At 44.6% G+C, this 23,437-nt stretch overlaps 1 protein-coding gene across 2 annotated transcripts in view; it reads right to left on the bottom strand.

The window, feature by feature from the left end:
- The window catches only part of FSTL4 (follistatin like 4), a 234,999-nt gene continuing 211,798 nt past the window's right edge, over window positions 237–23,437 (bottom strand). For both annotated transcript variants that reach the window (XM_021410305.1, XM_021410306.1), the window contains 7 exons: window positions 19,898–20,059; window positions 18,823–18,957; window positions 12,418–12,536; window positions 9,868–10,017; window positions 9,136–9,243; window positions 6,700–6,809; window positions 237–3,695 (listed from right to left, as the gene is read on the bottom strand). In XM_021410305.1, coding sequence (XP_021265980.1) covers window positions 2,996–3,695; window positions 6,700–6,809; window positions 9,136–9,243; window positions 9,868–10,017; window positions 12,418–12,536; window positions 18,823–18,957; window positions 19,898–20,059 — 1,484 coding nt within the window. In that variant the 3' untranslated portion in view covers window positions 237–2,995. The remainder of the gene's footprint in view (window positions 3,696–6,699; window positions 6,810–9,135; window positions 9,244–9,867; window positions 10,018–12,417; window positions 12,537–18,822; window positions 18,958–19,897; window positions 20,060–23,437) is intronic.

Raw genomic sequence — 23,437 nt, 5'->3', positions numbered from 1 at the left:
TGAAAACTCTTAATTGGAAAATTGCAATATTGAGGGAGATACTAAGGGAAGAAAAACAGTGTTTGCATTATATTGCTGTTAAACCTCAGCACTGATTGGAAATCACATCTGATCTTGGGACCAGAGTCTTATTGTCAACCAGGGATTATTTTTTTCTGTGATCCCAGTGTCAGAATGCCCAACTTGTATGGAATAACTCAATGGTCGTTACTTCAATTTCAATTCCTTTCAATTAATCACCGTGATTAATTAGTCAATTTATTAGGTAGGGATTGTTAATTGGCGGAGAACACCAGGAGAGAAGGCAGTGCAGTCTCCTTCCGACAGCGCTGGAAGGCAAAAACGACTTCAACATTTTCTGAGTATAGAGAAAATAAATTTCTGTGTCGTAACAAAAAATAAAACCCGAGTAACAAATGTGCAGCACTTTAATGTCAGGACTGACCGTCATTGGAACTGTTCACAAGAAGTGTGGACAATCTAAGTTGTACTTCAGTTTCTAAGTATGATATATAACCATCAGGATAATTTAGAAAACACATCACCAGAACTTGGGCTGATGGGGAAGAAAGGGAACATCTTTGGAAGGTCCAAGTGGGAGTTTTTGAGTGAACGCTATTCCAATATTCTGCGACAAACAGGGAGAAGTGAGGTCTGTTACACATCTTTCACAGCCTATATATAAACCAGCCTCAAGAATATTTACCTGAACAGATATTTACAGCTTTTTTTTTTTCTTTTAAATATTCTTAAAAAAGTAATATTTGATCTATGACACAATGGACGTCTCTACAGGGAAACAAAGGCATAACAAAATATTTCAAGAAGTCAGAAAAGGTAACACGAGAGCAGTGCTTGGCCTCAGTAAAACACATTTAGGATGACGGCGATGTATGGGTACAGCTTTGTTCAAGAAAGGAGTTGTGCATATTTAAAGGTACTTACAAAGCTGGTCTCCTCCTTTTCTTGACATGGGTATGTTTCCTAACCAGATGAGTAGAAAATCATGGACACCATGCATTGCTAAAGGAAGGCTATGCCAATCTCTTCTATATGCCTGTGCTGCGATGACGGGATAGTCTCTTCTAACCCCTATGGCTCATCAGTGACAATACATGTAGGTCTAAGCCTATGGGTGTTGAAGGGCAACTTAAAGGACTCCGTGTTGAATGAATTCATAGGATTCATCTCCTCTTCTTCGTCTGTCTGAACAGATTTGTACATGTTTTCTACAGAACCGAAATGGTTTAAATTACTTCAGGTCTACAGCCATGCCGAAATGCTTCTCTTTTGCTTAAAGTTGAATGCTGAAAGCACAGATTACCATTGCTAGTCTGCATCCTCACTTAAAATCCCTCTGTGTGCATTGTGAAATGGTTGACTTTAAGCACCTGTGTTGGAAAACAGTTACTGCGCCTCTAAATATCTCTGGATGTGTGTGTGCAGGGCTTGCTTCCATACAAGCTCTGGGCAATAAGGTCATTCTCAAAAGGAGCTGGGTCTTCCAAAAGGCCGATGCATGGCTCTGATGCAGCAGAGGCTTACCTTTGGGGAGAGCTTGCCCCAGCATCAAGGCCACGTTTCAGAGCAGTGCTGGGATCCAACTGCTCACGGCCGTCTGCGCACAGTGGCTGTGGTGCTCCCATGGCTTGCACCATTGGTGAGCCGGAGCCGCCCCTGCCCTCGTTACTTCACCGTAATGAATATAGAAAGTTATAAAAAGCAACTAGAAAAGTTGTTATACCTTACCAAATGGATCTATGCTTTTATGGGAACTGAAGTGAAATTTCTCGATGCCAGCTGTTGCGTTCTAGGGTAATTCTGCTGGTTTTACATGAACTTCTTTGCTCATAACTAAAAGATAATTGACTATAAACGAGTGTATTGGAAACGGGGAGGAACAAAAACAAAAAAAGAATGGTTTCCCAGAATGTCTGAACAGAAACAGGCAAGCGGAGGCTACAACTAGAAAATGAGTTTTCTGCTTAAAATACCCTATCTCATTGTGGTTATTTTATGAAGAGCCTAGCAACTTCAGCACTACTAAATATTTGATGAGAGAAACCAACAACTTCCAGAAGAGTTGCTGTCTCCTATGGGAATGACTGTGATTAATTCTCTGCCCACTGAAGAGCAGATTTTGCATCCTGTGCCCAAGCTGAACGCACTCACAAGATGCTTAAGGACTAACACCCCCATTCTCAATAATTTTTTTAACAAAATCTGACCACCCCCCCCAGTCCTTCTGGCTTTTACCCACTCTAATGGCCTTGATATTTCATGCTGAATTTCTCCTATGCAATCATACACATATGCATTAGAAGAGGCAGGACTCATAACATTGCTTTCAGTAGTACCAGGAGCAAAATTAAGCACCGAAGACAGCGAGCTGACAGTTACTATTTCTGTTATGCCTCTTTCTGAAACCACATCCGTGAATCTTCCCAAAGCCAACCTGCAGAGAAAACGGATCAGTTTTCATTAAGTAAGTCAGTCTCTCTCCCAGGTCTCTGTGGTTTGGAAACTGCTCTCTGATGCTTATTTTCCCTCGTCGTTGTGAATTTTAGCTGCAGCCACTGGGCAGGGCAGCTGGCAGGGTGGGTGGGAATTGAATGGGTGGTTTGAACATAACAAAAAGCCCTCCAATATGGAAACTCAAAATCAGTTTTGTTCTACAGAATCGCTAGGTTTTGTGGCTTACGTGGTTTCTCAGTGGAGAGATTTGCTTCCCAGCGTTTTTCTCATAACCACAACTCATACCCCCAAATAAAAAAATATCCCTTCAAAACCACTTCCTATTAGCAGAGCATACCTTGTATTATAAAACTTGCAAGTAGACCAGTGTTGTACCATGAAGCCTATACAGGGTTGGTTGTTTTTTTTCTTGTTTTTTTCCCCCCCCACAGTGTAAAAATATACAATGCTACTGCTCACTTGTCGCAGCATAAAGGTCCAACTGGTACTGTCTGCCGACGGCTCCGCTGCTGCTGCCCCTTCATACCTCCCCAACCCAGACCACTGTGTTACCCCTCCTTATACCTGAAACCTCACAGCGTAACGTGTTTTGCCTCCCGTTTATAACAAACAATGAATCTTTAGCTGGTGTAATGAGATACTGTCCAAACAACCCGCTGTCTTTCACAATTCTGTTGTAGGTGCTCCAGGGCCAGTCTTTGGGTGTGATAGGGTCCTTTAAATTCTTCAGTACATTCATTTTCCCCGTTGACAGCTCTACAAAAAGCACATCTGTTTGCAAATGTGAAGTCGCATATATATAGTACTGATTGCCTTCGGTGAAAGAGGGTTGAAATGTCAGATCAGATACGTGTATGTTTGTTTGTAAGTCATAAATCAACTTGATTTCCCCCAGGACAGTCACAGTCTGGACCTGGATCCTGCCGCCGTCCCCATCCGCGCTGACCAAGAAGCGCCCATCCGGCGAGACGTGCGGCGTGCCCAGCACAGCGCCGTTGGTGCCGATGACGGCGTCGGTGACGCTGTCGATGAGGAGCTGTGGGGCGGCAGACCCCCGCCGGTCCCTGCACTGCACCAGGAAGTACCCCCCCAGGTGGGTGTAGGCCATGGCCTGCGGCGCGCAGCTGTAGTTCCTGAAGCTGATGGTCTTGATGTGGGTCACTGTTTCCAGGTCGATCTTGTGGACGGAGGGTTTTGATTTGTTGTAAACGAAGCCAAACCTGAAAGAGAGAAACGTGACACTGAAGGCATCTCCAGAGACTCGGGGATGTGCTTGGAGAAAGAGGAAAGTCAGCAGAACTGGGAAATTCTGCCCTCTTCGTTTTGTGTGCAATAATGCCTTCTGGTTTCGGCAAGAAACCTCTCCTGTTTCAGTGCTTCCAAATGTGCTACAAGCAGGAATGTGTTTCATTTACAATTAGCAACCTGATACTGGAAGCTTGAGTGTGTGCATGGACAACATCCTCCAGCTTCCACATCTTCTACAAGGAAGATGTACGTACAGTAGTGATGACATCAGAGCTTGGGGTATTCTGTAGGCAGGCACTAACGAGCTACGTATGCAATCTGTTTCACTTCTAGAAGGATGTAATTCGTTACATGCTCAAGACCATCAATCCTGAAATAGGAAAGTGCTCAACACGCAGCATCTCTCGGTCAGGTTGGGAGTGGAGAGCAGCTCTGGCCTACGCTTGTAAGTACTGAGTGAGCCAACCTTGCCTCCTAAACTGGAGCATCAGGGGGTGGAGCAGACTGTGCCACCAGCCTGGAAGGTGGGGAACGTTCCGGCGAGCAGAATGAGCAAAGAAAAGGGTCTTTGTTTTCCTACTGCAGAGAGGGCTGACAACAGTGAGCAGAGAATAACTGTCCTCTAAAAGAGGTATGTTGCAGCACAGCTGACCTTTGCTGAAGACAGGAGGAAGAAAAAAAAAAAAAAGGTCAGGAACAGCCAGGAAAGGTTTCTGCTTAATTTGAGCAGAGCCCATGGAAGCAGCCTGTTTGTGTTCCCCTGGATTCACAGGTGACTGGCACTGACTTAAAAAAAAAACTAATTCTAGATTGAATCGCTTTTCATCCATTCAGTGCAGAGGGAAGGAAATGAAGCGCGTGCTTAGTTTTGCATCTTTTTCCCTGAAAGATGTAAAATTGCTTTTTGGAACATGGAGGACTGTGCTTGCGTGCAGATAATGGATAGTTTGCCTAAAACACTGCGCTTATTTTTTTTTTTTTTTTTTATTCTTAATCCATCTGTCACTGAGATGCTCAGCGATGATTTCACTTCTAAAGAACGAGCCCATGCAGTGTATGATCCCATGAACAGCACTGGGCTAAGCCTTTCATTTTCCCATTACGCTCACATCCATTAGAGACTTCACAGAATACCCGCAGTAGAGATTCGTAGTGCACTGTGTGTGGGGAAATTGGATATGACACTTGTGCTTCCCCTGGATGAACGCGTTTTAAGCACACTTTCAAAGATGCTCTTCCTTGCAGTGTTTTTTTTCAAGACTTCCTTAAAACTTGGCCAAATGCCTGAAGAAGTTAAAAAGAATTGTTCTTATCATGAACTTTAATTTAAAAAAGTGGGTCAGAATGTATCTTGCATGCGTACAGCTGCAGAAGAGGCTCAGTGCTCGCGTGAGATCTGTGATGCAAAATCTCAATGAGAACTTTGCACTTACTTACACAGGGAGATCTTAATAGACAGCAATCTACACCGGGAGCTAACAGAAATGGGTATGTTTCCAGATATCCATCTGAAATAACAGGCAGCCGAAATACATATGCAGGAACATTTGCATACAAATATTTTTGGGCTCTCAGAAGAGATTGCTTAAATATTCACCTTCCTGGGAAATGCTGGTATCACCATTTATTGTTTCTGAATGGAGAATTTAGCACATGATCCCAGTAAGTCTCATTAGACTGCGAGCAATTATTTTTTGTGCTGAAGGTGAGAGAGAACGGAGAAAGATCTGGCCCTGAACAAATGAAATAGGAAATTAGGCACAGCGTTCTCTGCTTTGCACACAGAAACCTGTATGCAACTGCCTACATTTAATATTTCTCATGGAAGATCATCTGTTTACAGCTGATTAATCGTACTGAAGGAAAAAAAAACATGCACCCAACAAATAAAAGGAGCAAAAAAATTCAATTATTCTGCCTTCCTGTGTTTGAACCCAGACCGTACCTCCTCATCCCAATCTGTAATGTGCAGCAGCCACCCACCCCAGCATGACTCTCACTCATGACGATGGCTTAAAAGCAAACTGGAAAGAGGAAGGAGGGGAAAACGAAGAATGACAGCCATGAAGTAAGTCTTACTTTTATTTTCAGGAAGCAAAGTGAGTTATTTTGTATCGTCATGTTCAACCCCAAATCGTTTTAAGTAAGTGTGACCCTCTGTCCTCAGTGATCATTGCAGGGAACCTAAGCTAAATGTAAGGAGTTGATTATGATGTCTGGAGAGTTTAACTTACTTAGTAAAACTGTACTGGTGACAGGAGATGATTAAGCTGGTGTTGTAACATGGTAAGAACAGCATAAATTGCTGTGAAGTTATCATCCATTTTGATAACTTTAATGGGAAGCTTCCTGTTCCTGCTGGGAAGCAGTCAGTATTACTCTAAGTTATTAGTATGTTAGTTATAAAATCTCATTAACCACTACATCACATTAACATTCAGAACTGATGGTTCAGAGAAGTGATTTTTTTTCTTCTTTCTCATGTGTACTGCATATCATCTTCTTTCTGCTCAAACCCTGCTCCTCCCATACAGAGCCAATATTTGAACAAGCGGTTGGAAACATGGAAGAGCCATGCTTTATGCCTCAAGCAGAACAAACTTTTACCACTCCTGGCAATAAATCTTTGATCCAAGTAGTGGCTTTGAGGCAGGGAAGCCAGCTTTCCAACCAGTGTGTTCCTGGCACCAACACACCGGGGCAATGCTGTGCAGAAGCACGGCTGGCCAAGCCAAGGTTTGAACCCCATGCCAGGGCCAAGGGAAGCTGAGACTTGTTCCTTGCTCTTCCACTGAATTGCTGAATAACTAACCAATGTGCTCCATCATTTCTCCTTTTTTTTTTGCGTGAAAATGATACTAAGAGTATTTAGCTCAATCACGCTTTCATTCATTAACATCTGTAAGGCTGTTAGACAGATCCCACTAGCAGTGAGCAGTACGGCCACCGTCGCTCTTCATTAAGGTAATTTCTTACCTAACGTGATTAATAATAAGATTTGTAGGTGGTATAAAAAAGTCATCCACTCCTTCGAACGGCGTGCGGATAACGTGCTGCTCCTCCCCTGCACTCGCCTCCGGTATCACCTGCAATAAATACACACAGGAAAGCAGTGACTGAGGCAGAAAGGTAAATACAGATTACACGGTCAAACATGGTACCTTGGCTTTTCCCAAGGATGTAGTAGACTCAAGTTGATTAACGACTTCAAAATACTGTTTGGTGTAGCTGCCTTGAAAGAGTGGGCTAATAAATAGTATTTGAGGCTTGACATTTGTAAGGTAAGTACACAACGCTGCTTTCATAAGACGTTTATATTGCAAGAAAGAGCAGTCATGCGGGAGCTGAAATTGCATGACAACACGAAGACCACAGCAATTTATTCCTCACTGTCTAAAATAAACATTTAGTTCATGGTCATATTTATTAATCTCACTTAGGTGCGGAGTGATAAGTTACCAGCCTGGAGGCTCAGCCACTAACTCACAGCACTTCATTATCACTTTGAAGGAGGAGTCCTGTCCATCCATCTGCTGCACCGTGCAGGGTGTGACAAAGTCCCTTCTTCTGTTCCTCCTGTGCTGTCCCCCAGTGCAGAGACCCTTCCACTGCCACGGAGTCTCCTCACCAGGCACGGAGAGGCAGTTTTCAATACTTCAACTATTACATTCTCAAATCATTTGCTCAGTTCAAGATGACTGCAGTCCATTCGTTAGGATACCCTGCTCGTGCAATGTGCAACAGCAGTTGCTTTGAATTTACGGCCACATAATTCATGGAGGAAATGCTAAAGCCCTTCAAGGTTTAGTTCAGACAGCTGTTCTGGCCGTGCCATTTAGATTTCTTCCAATTAAACTGCTCAAGAAAGATGCCTGTTCTTGCACAGTGCTTTCTGGGGGCCACAGGCAGCACTGCACATTTGCTTCCCAAGCGCCTGTCATGGCCAAACAACAGCATCCCCTCAGCTGGCTTCATGGGCCGTGTGACAAACCTCTGACTTCCAAGAACTGCTGGAAATTTAGGTCAGCTTCCACAGTAGCGTTTTTTTTTTTTTTGTTAAAAAAATATTTTATCGCATTTCTGCTGCTCTTATGAGTGAACTTCACCAAATGAGTTGCTGGTCACCTTTGGGGAAAGACAGTGGGAAAAAAAAAAAAAAAGACCAGACAGGATCTGCTGGTGTGGATGCTAATCTCGCTCACCCCATGTGTAACTGCACTTTATAACGGTAACAGAAAGCACTATCTGAGCTGGAGCCTCATAACAAGTTTCCAGCTGTGCAGATGGTGTGTTCTTCTCAATAATCACATGCTTGAGACACCTCTCCTTTAATTACAGAAACCTCTCGCAGCTGGATGGAGGAAATTAAGTCAGAAAGGGTAAAGAGAGCCTGTTTTGTCTCCTTATACCCTGCACAGCAAACTGCCAGTTCCCCAGGCAGGGTGAGCTGCCTGCACTGCCTCACAACCTTTTTTTCCATTCGCCTCCATTCTGTTGCTGGTGTCTTTTCCTGGAAATGCCCTCTGGCTGTGCTGTTTTCAGGTCAGAAAACACAGACCCCATCCCCACGCCTTCCTCACGCTGTCGGGGAATGCCTTCATACAGCCCTAGAAGCAAATCTTCCAGTACAGGGAATATTCACCCTTCTTCCGTGGGTCTGGAAAGGTTGGGCAGCAAGTGCTGGAAATTAACTACTGCAGAAAGGAATGGCTGGATGGATCAGATCAGGGCTGGCGTTAATTTGTCATACGACATACAGCAGCAGCAAAACGCCCAATTCGATGCCTACACTTAGCACTTCTGTGCCATCAACACGAGACGAGCAAATCCCGCAGGGCCGTGCAGCACACGAAGCTAATTGGGATGTCCAAGCCCGTGTGCGCCGCTGCGCCCTGAGAGCCCACAGCACTGCTGAGCACAGGCAGCTCCAGGCAGCAAACAGCAGAGTCACAGACACAGAACGCGTCCCTCAGGTCCTGTTTTGCTCTTTATGCCTCTTTCATGCCCCTGAGAGTTCTTTTTCTTTCTTTTTTTTTCTTCTTTTATATTTTGGGAGAAGACGTGGAGCTGGCTTTGCAGAACACTTCCAATGATTTCTCCTTTTTACTTCATAATACGGTTTTCAGAAGCGCTGAACAAACTACATTCCCTGTTATGGATTTGCATTTTACTGTGAGAAAAATTCTATTGTGCCACCACCCCTGGAAAAGTTAAAAAGGAAGCTGAAGGCTTGCGAGAGAGAAGCGAGAAAATAAACAGAGTTTAAAGAAAACAAGAAACTGTTTAGTGCACAGGCAGAAAACTTGGGACTTCCATATTAAAGGCTGTTAATTACCCACGAGCAGCCTGACAGCAGCGTGCTGCTGGGGATGCCCAGCAAGGGAAGGGCTGCAGCTCAGCTACAGGACTCACCTGCAGTGTTGGTGATGACCGCCGCATGTTGCCCCAGCTCAGCACCCACACCTGGTCGTGGGATTTGTCGTAATGCAGTTTGGTTGGCAATGGGTCCACGTCCACAGACTTAAAAAAAGAAAAAAAAGAAAAAAAAAAAAGAGATGATTGACGCATATTTACATAGTGACACAACTGTCACTAGGCACATGGTAATTATATTAGTTCGCTGCTGACATTCCCATCTACCACTGCTATACTCGTTTGTAAGCTTTGTACAGTTACCTTCGAATCAATCTGGGGATCAGCAGCAGCTCCAGCAAAGCAAAGCTGGCTGCTGGGCTCTGTTCTCTGGCTGCACATCCTGCTCTGTTCCTTACAGCCAGCAGCTCAGGAGCCAACTTCTGCCCCAGCCACACCTGCATCAGCTTGTTCTTCCTGACCTGCTCAGAACCGAGGTGAGGGAGCAGCTCAGTAAGTGTAAGAAATCAGTTCTAGCACCATCTTACCAGGGCAGCTGCAAGCCCGACTGCAGATGCAGCCCTGAGATGATGATAAGCAGCCCAGAAGGGATTCTTTTCCTGGCAGAGTGGTTTCAGAACAGCGAGTAACACAGTGTGACCCCATGGGTGAAAATAACACAGGCGCAGCATCACGCAGAGTGATGTCAGATCCACCGGGCAAAAACCTACTTTTACTTTCCCATAGCAAAGTCTTTTGCCACCAGTGAATAAAGAGTTCCCCTTTAGGTACCTGCACGGCTTTCTGCGTCTGGATGTCGATGATCATTACTCTGTTCTGCTTAGGCTGTGTCACGTAGATGTACTTGTCTCGGACATTGACTGCGGAGGCCCAGAGGCAGGACTGTGTGCCTTCCCCTTCCACTCTAGGACAGATCTCTTCCTGGGGAAAAAAAAAAAAAAGAGGAAAAGAGGCTTAACTTCTGCAAGTTCAGGGTCTGGAGCAGTATGAAGTTTGGCTTTGAAAACCACAGAAAACAATTCCATGGGGTTTGGGGATGGCTTTTTTTTATTATTATTTTATTTCCTTTCTTGGAAAACGTAAAATAATTACTCGGCGTGGCACTGTGCTGCAGCCTGGCTCTGCCCCAGGACATCACGCAGCCGGACCTCCCATGCACTCACACTGCATTTAAATAACGACGTTGTCCCTGGATCTGTGTTTTGAAGGACACCCTGGTTTATCGAGACTAGCAGTGCTGTCAGCATTTATATTAACTAAATCACAGCTTTATATTTTTTCATACGTTCTTCATTTTCAGCTCGGGAGAACCTGCTCTGTGATGGCTGTGAACAAAGACGTGGGAGTGAAGCAGGCAGGGTCCCATCAGCCGTGGCTCTGACACAGAAACTTCCCCTGCTCCGAAGGAACCAAATCCTGATGTCTTGGACCAAACCCTGATCTCAGCTGCCTTGTACCTTGCATTGCTGCAGATATTCTTCTCTCTGAGTCCTGTGCAAAACCTGTACTAGCTCCAATGGGAGCTTGCCAGGACCCCAAGTAGGAAAAGGCACACACAACCTCAGCAGAGAGCCTTGTTCCTTCTCCTGACCTTCCCTTCTGCTGAGATGCTTTATGGGAATGAGCATTTGTGTTGGACCCGGCTGTGGTGTGGAAAGGATAAACCAAAGGGAACGTGTACAACAGCACAACTATTGGGTTTAAATCTTGTCAGTGCAGCAGCTGGGTCACTTTAAATGACAGCACTGCCCCTAGGGGGGAAGCAAATGGAGCAGCAGAGCTTGTTCGGAGCAAGAGGATGCAGAAACAAAAGCAATGCCAGCACCAAGCCTGCGTCAGAGCAATGACTGGGGATACAAAGATTGCACCTGCAAGCAGCAGAGCCCTGTCAAGAACTCACTGGAGGCCACGTGCAAGGGATGAAGTGATACTACAGCAAGGTACAACGTGCTGCAAAGGCACCAAACGGGCTCTGCGCTGCCCTCATCCCCAGCAGTGCTGGGAGCTCCTCAGCCACAGCACCCACGCCACCAAGGGGAGCTCACCCCCAGCTTTCTGCTACACTGCTTTGCTGCACCTCTAACAGCAAACAAAGACATTTTTTGGTGTAGGAACCCTTCTAATACTGCAGGATGGTATCACTGTCCACACGGCAAACACTCAAGATGCTGAAAGGGAAAAAAAAGTCAAACCTCCCTTCAGCATGGCAAAGGGCCCTATGATATCCACAGGAAATGCTGAGAGGTCTCCCTGTAAGGCAGCCAAATAATGGTGATCAAAATGCCTTTCATGTCCACCACTGTGCTGACATTCGCTCTCTAAGTGCCCTCTCTCTGCTGTGCTTTGCACACCATTTTTCCAGAGCCACCCCTTCGATATTTACAGCTCTTTGTAAAGGAAACACAAGGTGTGTCCACCTTCCTGTACTAACAGCTGAAGCCTGGGTTAATATTATTAAGTCCGTGCTAAGGGCCAATCTTGGGGTGAGCATCACTGGGTTTCCAGTAAGGTTTATCAATATGCCAGTGGAAAAAAAAACAACACAAATCAACAAAACATTATCAACCACAAATGGATGAGAATTAGAAGAACACTGAATGCAGAGCCACAAGAAGATGGTGACCCACGGCAGCGGGGCCTGACCCGGCCTGCAGGGCTCACAACCACAATCTGCCCTTTTATTCCTCCCAGAACTGAAAGCAAGGGAACCACATGCTCAGCTCCCTCTGTAAACTGGGCCTTCCCATAAAACTAAACAAAGGAGTGATTAAGCAAGCATCTCTGGGTGTATTTCAGCACCTGTCCCTTAAGGAGGTGTGATAGTTCACGATGGGTGGTTCTGTGCAGTACACACACAGGTCACTGGGAACGCTGGTCTCCTGGAACCCCCAGGTACACGCTATCCCAGGCACCACGCTGAGCTCCTGTGAGCACCTATGCTTTGAACTTCACGGACAGGTGAACAGATTTCCCCTGTGATTTCCTACAGCTGGGATGGGGAAAGCTCGGTGCTGCTGGCTAACAGCAGACAGCAAGCAGGGCCGTGCGGGGCTCTGCTCCAGCTGCAGGAGATGCAGAGGACCAGCACTGCACAACCATCCTCTCCGCATCCCTCCTTGCCTCCCTGCTGTGCTTTAATCTGGGAAATTGATCTCAGACATCTCCCACGTGGAGTTCCCTTAATTTTCAAGTGGAGCTGATGCACCCCGGGATGCCGTGTGAAGCTTACCAAGCTCCAAGCTCCAACCTTTGAGGCAACAACAACCTTTGAAAAGATTAAGAAACATTTCCCAGCTGTCAGCTGCCGGGTGCAGGACTTACATAAGTGGAGAAGATCCTCTCCTCGGGCCTGATGTGCCTCCGGATTTCACATTCGTTTGGCTGAAGGACTGTGATCCCGTCATCGGAAAAGACATAGAACATATTCCCGACACTCAGGCCTTGAAGGGAGATAAAGCAAAAGGAGCAGAATTTTTTCTGTATGTATCCGCGGCCGTTAGGACTTTAAGGACTCGCCCCCCTCCCCCGACAAAATCTGCCTTACATAAACGTCGGTCATTTGGATGCAGTCGGTGCATTCACAAAATCAAATCTCATGTCACAACGAGGGCTTCAAGGAGTGAAGAGGTACAGACAACATTCAAAAATGCATTGCCTTGGTGGCAGCAGCTGTGCACGAGTGTCACTGCTCAGCTCCTGTGCGGATGTACGCAGCGGGACGTGGTTCAAACAGGCCCTGCATGACCCTGGAACCAACTCAGGTTATGGCTTTGTTTCCCTATGAGTTCATTCAAGAGAGTTTGCTAATAATTTGAGAACTAAGAGAGACGCTTTAGCTGAAATTAATCTGAAAGGTTTCCTATTACAGCCGACATCTCGTAACTGATGCAAAATGCACGTGCTTAAGGCTGCCCGCAAATAAAAATATATCCTCTGCTTTCTTAAACTCAACTAGAGCCACCAAAACAAATACATTTTTGAAATCTTGCAAACTGTAATTCACAAATGTGGAGTACTTCAGCATTGCAATAGCACTCGTTCATCCACAACGGGGGCATTCCAGGAGATCTGGGGAGCTGTCTGTCACTGCTTTGCTGGTAGGTCGCACTTTCTCATTTCTGTCATGCAGAAATGTCGTGACACACTGACAACTGAGTTCTTCAGCTACATGCAGTTGCAGGAATGTGCACCTTTAAGAAATGTTCTTTTGGGATCTTTTCCAACACTCTAGTTAGAAAGATCCGAGCATCATTTCTTTTCTTTTTTTTTTTTTTTTTTTGGTACCACCACCAATAAATGCTTGCAATGACCACTGTCACCCCCAGTAATGTTGATAGTGTACTTATCTGCCAACAATATGGTGATAATTTGCAATTTCTTATTAATTATATTTTAAGCATGGAGAAGTTAAGTTCCCAGTTCTACAGATCTGAACAACATCACAATGCCTTCAGCTGGTCCGTGGCGGCAGCTCTGAATGCCCTCGTGCCTACAGAGTTTCTCACTTCTCTTAGAGGTGGATTGCAGGACTGAGGCAAATCAATCACAGCAAAACTTCACAGTATAAGCATGTATAATTTGGATAAATGTCTTTTTTTTTTTGGAGAATTTCACTGAGTATAGAGTTTATTAAGACTAGGAGGGTTTTTTAACTCAAAAAACCCTCTACTTGTGCCAAATAAGTGGCTCCAGAGCACAGCTTCTCAGCATCAGGTGCTTGCTGTTCGGACAATACTGAAGCTGAGTCTCTCTACAATGCACCATGGAAGCACCCCAGTTTGGACACCGGGAGCTGGGATCCTAAGATATGATGGCACGAGAGGGATCATGCACAGAGAAAAAAGGCACTGAACTCCCACTGACAGTAACTAAGTTACCTTATTGGCTGAGGGCTCGTTTCTTTTATGAGTATAATGTTAAAGCATTTCACTGGGGCATTTTGGACCAAAATCTGCGCTCGCAGCATGCACACAGCTCCCACCTGCTTCAATGGGATTTGAGTGAACACATCCGAGGGCAGAGCTTGGCCCCATCTGGAATGAGTGCACACACTTCCATGAGGAAAAGGTTTTAATCCTAACGAGTGGAAACAGGCAGGCAACAAACTATGACCGTTGTGAAGATGCTCATCGTTATTCTCATGCACGATAGCAGCGTGATTATCTGATGCTCCAAATACAATGAGTGTGTATTTCAGAATTAAGGCCTTAATTTGTCACGGAAATACTTCTCTAACGATTTCACCTCAGTAGGCTTTGACTGGGCAAGTCCCACCACTTACTTTGGAGTAAAACGAGTGCAAGTTTTACTGGTGAATGGCCACAATTTCCTAAAAGCATTGAGGTACACTGAGGGTGCACCCTTGTCAGAGTTTACGGAATGCAATCAACACGCTTTTGCGGTCAGTAATTATCTTCACACTGATTTTTAAACAAAGCAGGCTTTTTGCTAGGCCAACTAAGCATTCTGCTGTGACTTGAAAGGTATTTGCCGAGTCTTGGTTGCGGTACAAACATGAACGTTTGTGGGTCCTCCAGCTGGAGGACTTTGCCCAGCTGTGTGACTGACAGCAGTGAGGCAGGTGATGGATTTGGAGCTAGAGGACCAATAAAGCAGCATTTTTTTTAAGATTTTTCCTTCTTTTTAACTGAAGACGAGTTGGGTTGGATGACACAAGAAGCCAAAAATCTGAAGGCTTTACAAAAGGCAGGATGCCTCTTTTGAAGAACAGAAAACTGCTATAGCAGAAAGTCCAACAAGTGGACAGGGCCTCCTGAAGGTAACAGATCTTATATGAACCCTTCTAGATGATGCTGGCTCTAACATCTTCATTTTTCACTTTTTCACCAGCAGAAGAAGGAAGGCACGGACACTTGCTGGCTCAAGATGTGCCGACAACAACAAGAGCTTTTGTTATTTGAGGAATGCAGTTCCATCTGAGAAGGGAAAATTTGTCACTGGGGAATACTCTTCTCTGATCCAATATGTGAATAATTCTCCTCAGTTTAATCTAAATGCTTGGAAGTATTTTAGAATTTTCATTAGGTAACTAAAAGGCTTTCAGCTTTGTAAGTGCACGCCTTTCTATAACTGATGACTGCCTGCTGGCATGATACGCTCCCGTTATCCAGGAATAAAGAAAGCAACACTCACAGCAAAAACAAATGCTGGCATGAAAACAAACCTCTACTTTACATTTGGGCTACTCATAGCTTTTTTTTGTACAAAAACTAAGAACTTGCTTGCACGCTGAATAAGTATTGGACGAGCTTCCAGTCTCATGTTTAACTGGCAGGTCGTGCTACGTGCACTCACTTCTGGAGCTTTCCCTGCATGTGGTCCGGGAAAGGTGTTGAGGGCAGACTGACAGACCGACTCAAAATGACCAGCTACTTGTGATAAAACTCTGGCTTGCAGCAAAAGCTTGTTCTATGCAATGTTCTGAGTGGGATCTCCCCAAGAGCTTTAGCCAATACAGGCATTGTGCCACGAGGATGTGATCATTTTAGGAGCTCAAGTCTACCAATCCATCTGTTAATACTTCCACTCGCTTACACAGACACTTTCATTTTAAGAGAATTGAAGGAATATGTTAAAATGCAAAATCAAAGATGCCATTCCTCTCTCCTGGCTTTCTCTGTGCTAAGGTTTTACATGCTTAATCCTGTTCAGTGCACTCTTTGCCTAGAATGGAGGTACTGAATGAACACTATAGAATGTAAATGGGAATAAGACTGCTTTAAAGATACTGAATTGCTTAGGAACATCAACAGTAAATCTGCTCTCACTGCCTGCTTTTTCCCTGTGAATCGCTCATATTAAAAATGTGCAAGGTTGATAAGCAGTAAGTCCATTAGTAAAATTATATGAAGAGTTTTTGCAACCAACTTATTAGTTGTTCTTTAAGTATTACTACACTTCTACACCCGACAGGGTTATCCAACTACTTTCTTTAAAAAGGAGCATAAGGGATGCTGCAGACTAACCTCACATAGCATAATGCCGGACTGATTAGATGCACTAGAGATATCACTTCTAAGCAGAAGGGAAATCGCAGCTCTTAGTGCCTGTAATGCCATTTTCAGGAACATCAGCAGTAAAAAGGCTTTGTGGCCATGCACTAGGCACCCGCAGGTGGCATATTTGGGGATAAAAGCAGGACAACTGTCTCATGGCCTCTAGCGGGCTGCACTGGGTGGGTGCACGTACCTGCACCATCAGTGGGACCTCAGGTGTACACGGGGCACCTTCTGCCCCCAAAACCATTTGAGCAAATCAAAGAGCTCCATGCCAACGCATGGAGCACAGCTCTCATTTGGGTAGATGTACACATTCCTTATGAAATGGTCTCCAAAGGCCTTTCCCAAGCGATCACCTGGATGGAGGGGTGTTAGCAGCGGGCAGCTCTGATGTGCACAGAGACCTCCATGGGGCTGGAAGGGCTGCAAGGTCCTGGCTTCCCCACATGCACATGGCAGACCTAAGAAGCAGCTTACGCCTGCACTCCTTGGGCAATGCAAGAGCCTTCTCCCAGTGGGATGCCCACTGGGGGCTTCTCACTGTGTGTTTGGTGGAAGCAGTCACAGCATTGGCGCATACAAAATCAAATCAGTTCTGACTTCAGGTGCCTCCACAGTATATTTGAGTCAATTAGCTGTTTAGGATGCTTTGCTTCTCATTTAGCTTCCAAGATACGCAGATGCTGACCTTGTGCAGGGCACACTATAAATTTAATCAAACTAAAGATCTCAACTGCCAATTAAAACAAGGAGAAACGGGGCAACCTTTACCCTGCATCGATTTAAAGGACAGAGGGAAGTAAAACTTGAGAGTTTTTTCTGCTTAACAGACAAGAACACAATTTTGTTGCTCACCTAGTAAACATCAATACATGCTACTGAGGAGAAAGAACTTGAATTGTTTGCTTACAAATGCAGTATATTGAATTTATGCCTTGCTTGTTCGATTATGGTAATTTGGGAGCACTTCTGACACTTGTGTAATTGCTAACGTAGCTTGAGAATCTCAGGCTACTTGCTTTGGTGGCAGTTTAAATAAAATCCACATTTTTAGGCATTTTATCTATTATTATTTCATGGTGGGGAAGTGTAAGAAGCTATCAGCGGGATTGATATCGCTGGAGCAATACCTCTCATTTGAATACTTTAGCTTTTAAACTTCTGCTCTGTACGTAATCTGGTGACTGCAAACGTTGGCAGAGTTAGTGGCAGGTCAGTGGAGAATGGCCCATCATGGAATTACTAAAGCAGACAAGCACATTATCACTACGACAAAATAACTTTACTGCAGTACCTTCCTCTCGCCACAGTATGTTTGCAACTGCAGCATCAGAAAATTGGGGAAGCCAGAAAATAATCAAGAAAAAGAAAAAAAAAAAAACAACAAAGCAATGTCAAAATTTTCATTGTAGCAAGTAACTGGATTAATATTCACGTTTAAATGAACTGTTTAACGTGTGAAAACTCCACAACATTCATCCCAATACAGCAAACCATCAGGACAGGTGCATATTTCAATACATATCTGCTCTGCTTAGAGGCAATTCTGAAGCTACAACATGGGGAAAATTCTCGCTGAAAGGAAGACAACTGCAGCCTGTGCAAAGATCAAAGTCTTACAAAACGGGAGATGCCATCTTCAAATGTAACTGGAGGTGTGGTACAGGCTGTGACTTTCCGTACAGTTTCAATGAGCAAACATGACATCTTTCAGAAGCCAGAGATGGGCAGTTATGGCAGCTGCACACATTGCAGCATTTCGTCTCTGAATTTCATGTGAGAGCTGCATTTTCTTTTAGGATTCAGACACTACAGCTATATTTGAATTTCTATTTAGGATACATCCAATTATTTCTCAACGTACTGTAATTTTCCTTGCTCAAGTATTCATGATATTAACAAGAGTACATAAATCTGTTTAATGAGGAAAGGAATATATTTTCCAAAGAATTGCCATGAGAATGCATATTTATGGCCAACTTCTGTATTAACAGCCAGAAAATAGCAAAAATCACATTTGCACCTAGACTTTTAGTATCAGCAGGAACCCAGGCAATCTCCCAGGTAGTTAAGGCAACAGTATTAGGAAGCTGAGGCCTCTGTAAGCTTTTCCACAGGGGCAACTAATCACCTCCTTCATTAATTGTGTTTTGGGGACAGCACAGACAAGGTAACCGTGCCACACTCCAGTGGGAGATACGCAGCTGGGAGCTGCTGCGAGAACATTTATCTCTGAAGTGGAAGATAATTTCATGCCAAGGGAAACCTATTTTGCTAGTTAGTGATGCAAATAAAGATAAAATAAATAATCCAATCAGGACATTTTTCAAGCATCTAAAAATTTGAGAAACTCAACTCGTAACTGGCTTTAAAAAAGTCCTGCACATAAAACAATAAAATGCATTTCTGAGACCATATCTTGTTCCACAAAATGTTACATTTTGGATTCTTTGATATCTAAAAATACTGCCAGTTCATTACTAAAGCTGTTACCCATACCAGCACAATTCTGGCACGTGAAAGGCATCACCGTCCTGCACAAGTGGTTTTTACCTTCCCCACGTGATTCTTTCTCAAAACCATACCCCATCCTCAGGAGTCAGAGTCCCACACAGTGCATGCAATGGACTAAATCATTAAATTGCATGTGTGCCATCTCACTTTAAATATGCTCTAAGGAAACAAATATGTGGTAAATGAAGCTTACGGGTCTTTCTTGCCGAATCTTCTATGAAAAGCGAAGATATATCCTCATCCACTCCCACTTCATTTTTAGCAATGCAGGTATAGGCACCGGTGTCTTCATACCGCACACTGCTGATATGGAGCTCACTCCCATTTGCTGCAAGAGAGACAGCCATGAGCAGGGCTCCTGACCGCTGCTATCCAGCCCCATCACAGCACGGTGCTGCCGCTACATCAGCAGAAGCCTTGGGGGAATCCTCATGAGAGCTGACGCGTTGCTTCTTTCCATCAGCACGTACAAACTTTGTCCCAGAAATGAACAAATAAAAATCCCGAGGGCAAACCGTGAGTTAAAGGTATGTCTTGTTAAATAAAGATTGTTCGGTTGAAAAAGAAAAAAATCGCATTGGTTTTGCATACAGTTTTTCACCACATCATCAAGAAGCTGGGTTTGGGAGAGGTCCCTCTAAACTCCTCCTATCATTTTGATTCCCAAAGTGGGATTATTGCCCAAAATCTTTGGAAGATTCTGAGCCGCTGCACCCAAGAGAAGGGTAGCAGTGCTGCCAGTGGGCTGCAATGCACCGTGGCACAGTCAGGGTGGTAGGGGCTGGTTTTTAATAAGTTTTGCAGAAATTCATGAAGAAATACAATTGTCTTTCATTGCGCCTGTTACAGCCTTATCTGCAATATAAGGACCAACAGAAGGCAGCTGTGAGAATACACGCCGATTCTCAGCAGAACTGCACCCTGTGCAGCCCTTATACCTGAACAAACCATGTAATGCCTTAGACATGAACAAACCATTTAATGCACTGCTCCTCTGATGCGCACAGATGGACGCAGGGGGAAAGGCCGCGGAGAATCAGGAGCAGTGTCTTTTAACAGAGCACTGTTCGCACTTACATCAATCAATACTGTATTTCCCGAGAAATTCATCGGAGAAAAAGATAAAAGGGAAGACCAGGGGGGTTTGTAACACGATTTTCAACAACGGGGGCTTAGTGAAAGTACAAGAACTTCCAGCTTAAAGTGCAAAATAATCCTCCTTAATCCCCCGTCTACAATACTTTAATTAATCAAAATTCCGTTCTTACCTAGGAGCGTGAGCTGTTTGGATAGTTTTGGCACGATATCAATGCCGTTCTTCAGCCAGGTGATTCGGGGATTAGGGATGCCTTCGGCGTGGCACTTGAGGCTGGCCGACACGCCGGGCTCCTGCGCCTGCGTCTCGGGGTAGACGCGGATCACCGGCGGCACTGCGGGGACACGGAGCGGGGACGCTGAGCTCGGCCGCCAGCTCCTGGCTCTCAGCTCAGAGCTGTTCCCACAGCCCAACTTGGAGCAGGACACGGGAAAACAGCAGCACGAACTAATAAACCAGCGCCAGGGAACAACCTGCATGGTGGGTGTGGTGTTCAGACCACTCTGGCTTGCCTTCGTTAAGCGACTGATGGAACTTCAGTGAGGCTGGGTTAACACCAAAGGAAGATACTCACACATTGAAAAATTAAAGTTTAAGTTCTGCTGAATCCTAGCCACTGCTTTCCTATGAGATAGACCACAAGATTGAACATGTTAAATAAACACGCATCACAAAATGGGCTATGCATTTACTACCTGTTTTTCTAAACAAATAAAGTGTTCATAATTTATTTTTCTGAGAGGCTTTCAAACTGTGACTTACCTTGTTTCAGGAAGCCGCCTCTGAACCATTTAATACACTAAATTGGCAGAACGACCAATTATATTACCATTTCAGACAAGTCCATTGATTTTCAATCATGCTGCTTTATTGCTCAAACCAACCAGACTTAATACTTCCCAGTAACTATTTCTTAACAATATTCTCATGTTCTCTGCGCAGTGCTCCTCCTGGCAAACCCAGTGCACGCAAACTCAGGAATTAAACTATTAGAACTGTTCTATGATAAAATTTTGGGGAGAACAGAAGGGTCAGAGCCACCCAATTTAGCAGTGCTGATGGCACTGGAAGAGTGGCCTTGGGCTGCTCTGCTCCACAATCCAGTGGCCGGCTGTGTGCCAGATAGGAGGTGTGGGGACCCAACACGCACCTGTGGGAAGTCGTTCCATTTCGTAAAGCCAGGGTCAGAATCACACCTGGAAGAGACATTTGGGTCTGGGCAACCTGGTGGCTCAACTCAAGGGAAATGAGCCACCTGTGCCAAGGTCAGCAGGGACTGGCAGAGGGTCAAGGAGAACGTGTAAGCGTGGAAGGAGGGCTCTGCAAAGCCTGAATGAGTCAATAACAAACTTCCATAGGGAAACACTGGTTTAAAGCACCTAACTCCCTACTGTGCTTTTACATAGTCCATCATTAGGCTCCAGGACTGACAAAATTAAATGCACTCAACAGTTGCTTTAGAATAAAATGAAATCTGTGTTTGCAGCGTGCTATATATCTACATATCCATGTGGGGATAGTTTGAATAATTACGCTCACTAGCACACACTTTACATGTTTCTATTTTTTTATGAGCCTTACCAGAGAGAGACATATTTTACTCCTGTCTAACCTACCAGCTGCTTAAAAAAGCACTGAGTCATCAGCTCTGGTTAATACTTGGAACGAAATCAGCCATGACAGAAAGCCCTCAAGTCAACTTGTTTTTATAGCTTTAAAAGAGAGAGATTGTTCAAGTGTAATCTGAGAGGAAACGCCTGGAGGCGACCGGGAAGCAAAAAAATGAGGACATTTAGCAAAGGCATGTCTTTAAATCCCACTTCTGCACACTGACCACGCGGACTTGTTTCCTTTTCTTCCACTTCCGTTACTTACAAAGAAAAGGAAATGTGCTGTAAGGAGCACGGCAGTCAGTAAAACACCGTGTAAGAGCTTTTTAATCAGGAGGATTCCAAAGTCTTTTTTTTTTTTCAGTTGGGTATGCAGTTTCTAAATAAAAACACTCACTCGTTGTTCACCTTCTCTTTCTGCCGTTACTGTCAGGGCTGATGCTCCTCCTGACTTCAGGAGGTGCTCAATGGAGGGGGAGAAGAGCAGAGGAAGCTCTGCAGCCAGAACAGCCGGCAGCTGCTGGAGCCGCTCTGTGCATCCATATGAGATGCAGCATCCACAGGGTTCGGGTGAATAAGACTGAGTCGGGAGCTTCTGCTTCCTGCTGGACCTTGGAAAGTTAATTTCTATGAGCAAATATCTCCAGGTACAGTAAGAAATTCATTTTAGTCCACTTGGCAGAATTTCACACAGGTCCTGCGGCCAATGCCTGTTTCACGTGAGATCTGTTTGCTACTAAGAGCATCTTTAGAACTAAGGTTAGCACTGAGGTCCACTGAAAGCATATGAAACTTACTCAAATTCAGAGATGAATCACAGAATCACCAAGGTTGGAAAAGTCCTCCAAAATCATCCAGTCCAGCCATCCACCTACCGCCAATATTTCCCCATTAAACCATGCCCCTCAGTACAACAACAAGTAGGCAGTTTGCCTTCTAGAAGAAAACTCATTAAAAAAAAAAAAAATCTCACAAGACTCAGGCCAGTGAGATTCCCAAACCCTGCTGAAGCCAACTGGTGCTCAATGTGCCAGAGAACTTTCCTAACTCTTGGAAGGAAATGGCTGCCCCTCCAAACCCACAAGCAAGGTGAGCACTGTTCCTGCTTGGCTCTGGGCAAGATGGAAGTGCTGTGATGGAGGACTGCTGCTCCAGCGCAGCCCGGATGGTGACAGGCACCACAGCAGTTCTACTCCACACCTAGCAGTGCTTCCCACCCAGCAGTTCTTAATGCAGATACAGCCCTTTCCAGACCTCTGCTACTGAATGCTCCAGAAACAGGGCCCTTCTTCACAGTGCGGTTTATTTCCATCTCTCAGTTCTTTCGTCTGACATCATGCTAGTCCGCATCTGAGAAACCCACATATTTTACCTGCAGAGCTGAAAACACAACAGACTCATATTGCACAACGCAGCTCAGGGGTCCCCAGACACTGCATCAATGTTCTGCCTGAAAACTGGCTGAACTTGAAACTGCAGCAAGGTGTACATCTTTTCAATCGTGATTAGTGAGGAAACTGCTTGTTTTCACCTTGCAAAAAATGTGTTGCACCTCTGTTCTTGCTTTCTTATCATTCTCCTGCTCCCTTCATTTTAAAACTTTTTATTTCCTTCTCACTTGTCTTGCATAATTCATTGCACAGGTAAATTATTGCATGCAACTGCCTTGTGATAACAGCAAACTGCAGAATGCATTTTTATTGTCCTTGTTACAAATTAATACATTCCAAGTAAGCACATTTTACTTTAAACTTGCAAAGATTTCAGCTCCAGACTTTGGAATATATGGATTACTCTTTGCTATTTCCCTTGGTGAATATATATCATTACTAACCATTACTGTGTCTGCAGCCAAAGGCAATATAAAAAGGCTATTATCTTAAGCAAAGTTGAATAAAAAAGAGGCACTCAAACAAGTAGGAGATTAGGTAGGTTGCCTACTACTGCATACTGAGTAGTCCTTTCCTCGTGAGTAGACCAACTCCTTACAGTAAAACAGCTCAGGTGATAAAGCACACGATGGGTACAGATAGCACTATCAAGCCCTAAAGACATACATTGCTGCCGCAGCACCTATACACTGCAGTGGTTATTTAAATTAA

The sequence above is a fragment of the Numida meleagris genome, chromosome 12 (assembly GCF_002078875.1).
Source record: "Numida meleagris isolate 19003 breed g44 Domestic line chromosome 12, NumMel1.0, whole genome shotgun sequence".
In the NCBI taxonomy this organism is placed as follows: Eukaryota; Metazoa; Chordata; class Aves; order Galliformes; family Numididae; genus Numida; species Numida meleagris.
This window is presented reverse-complemented; position numbering and strand designations above follow the sequence as displayed.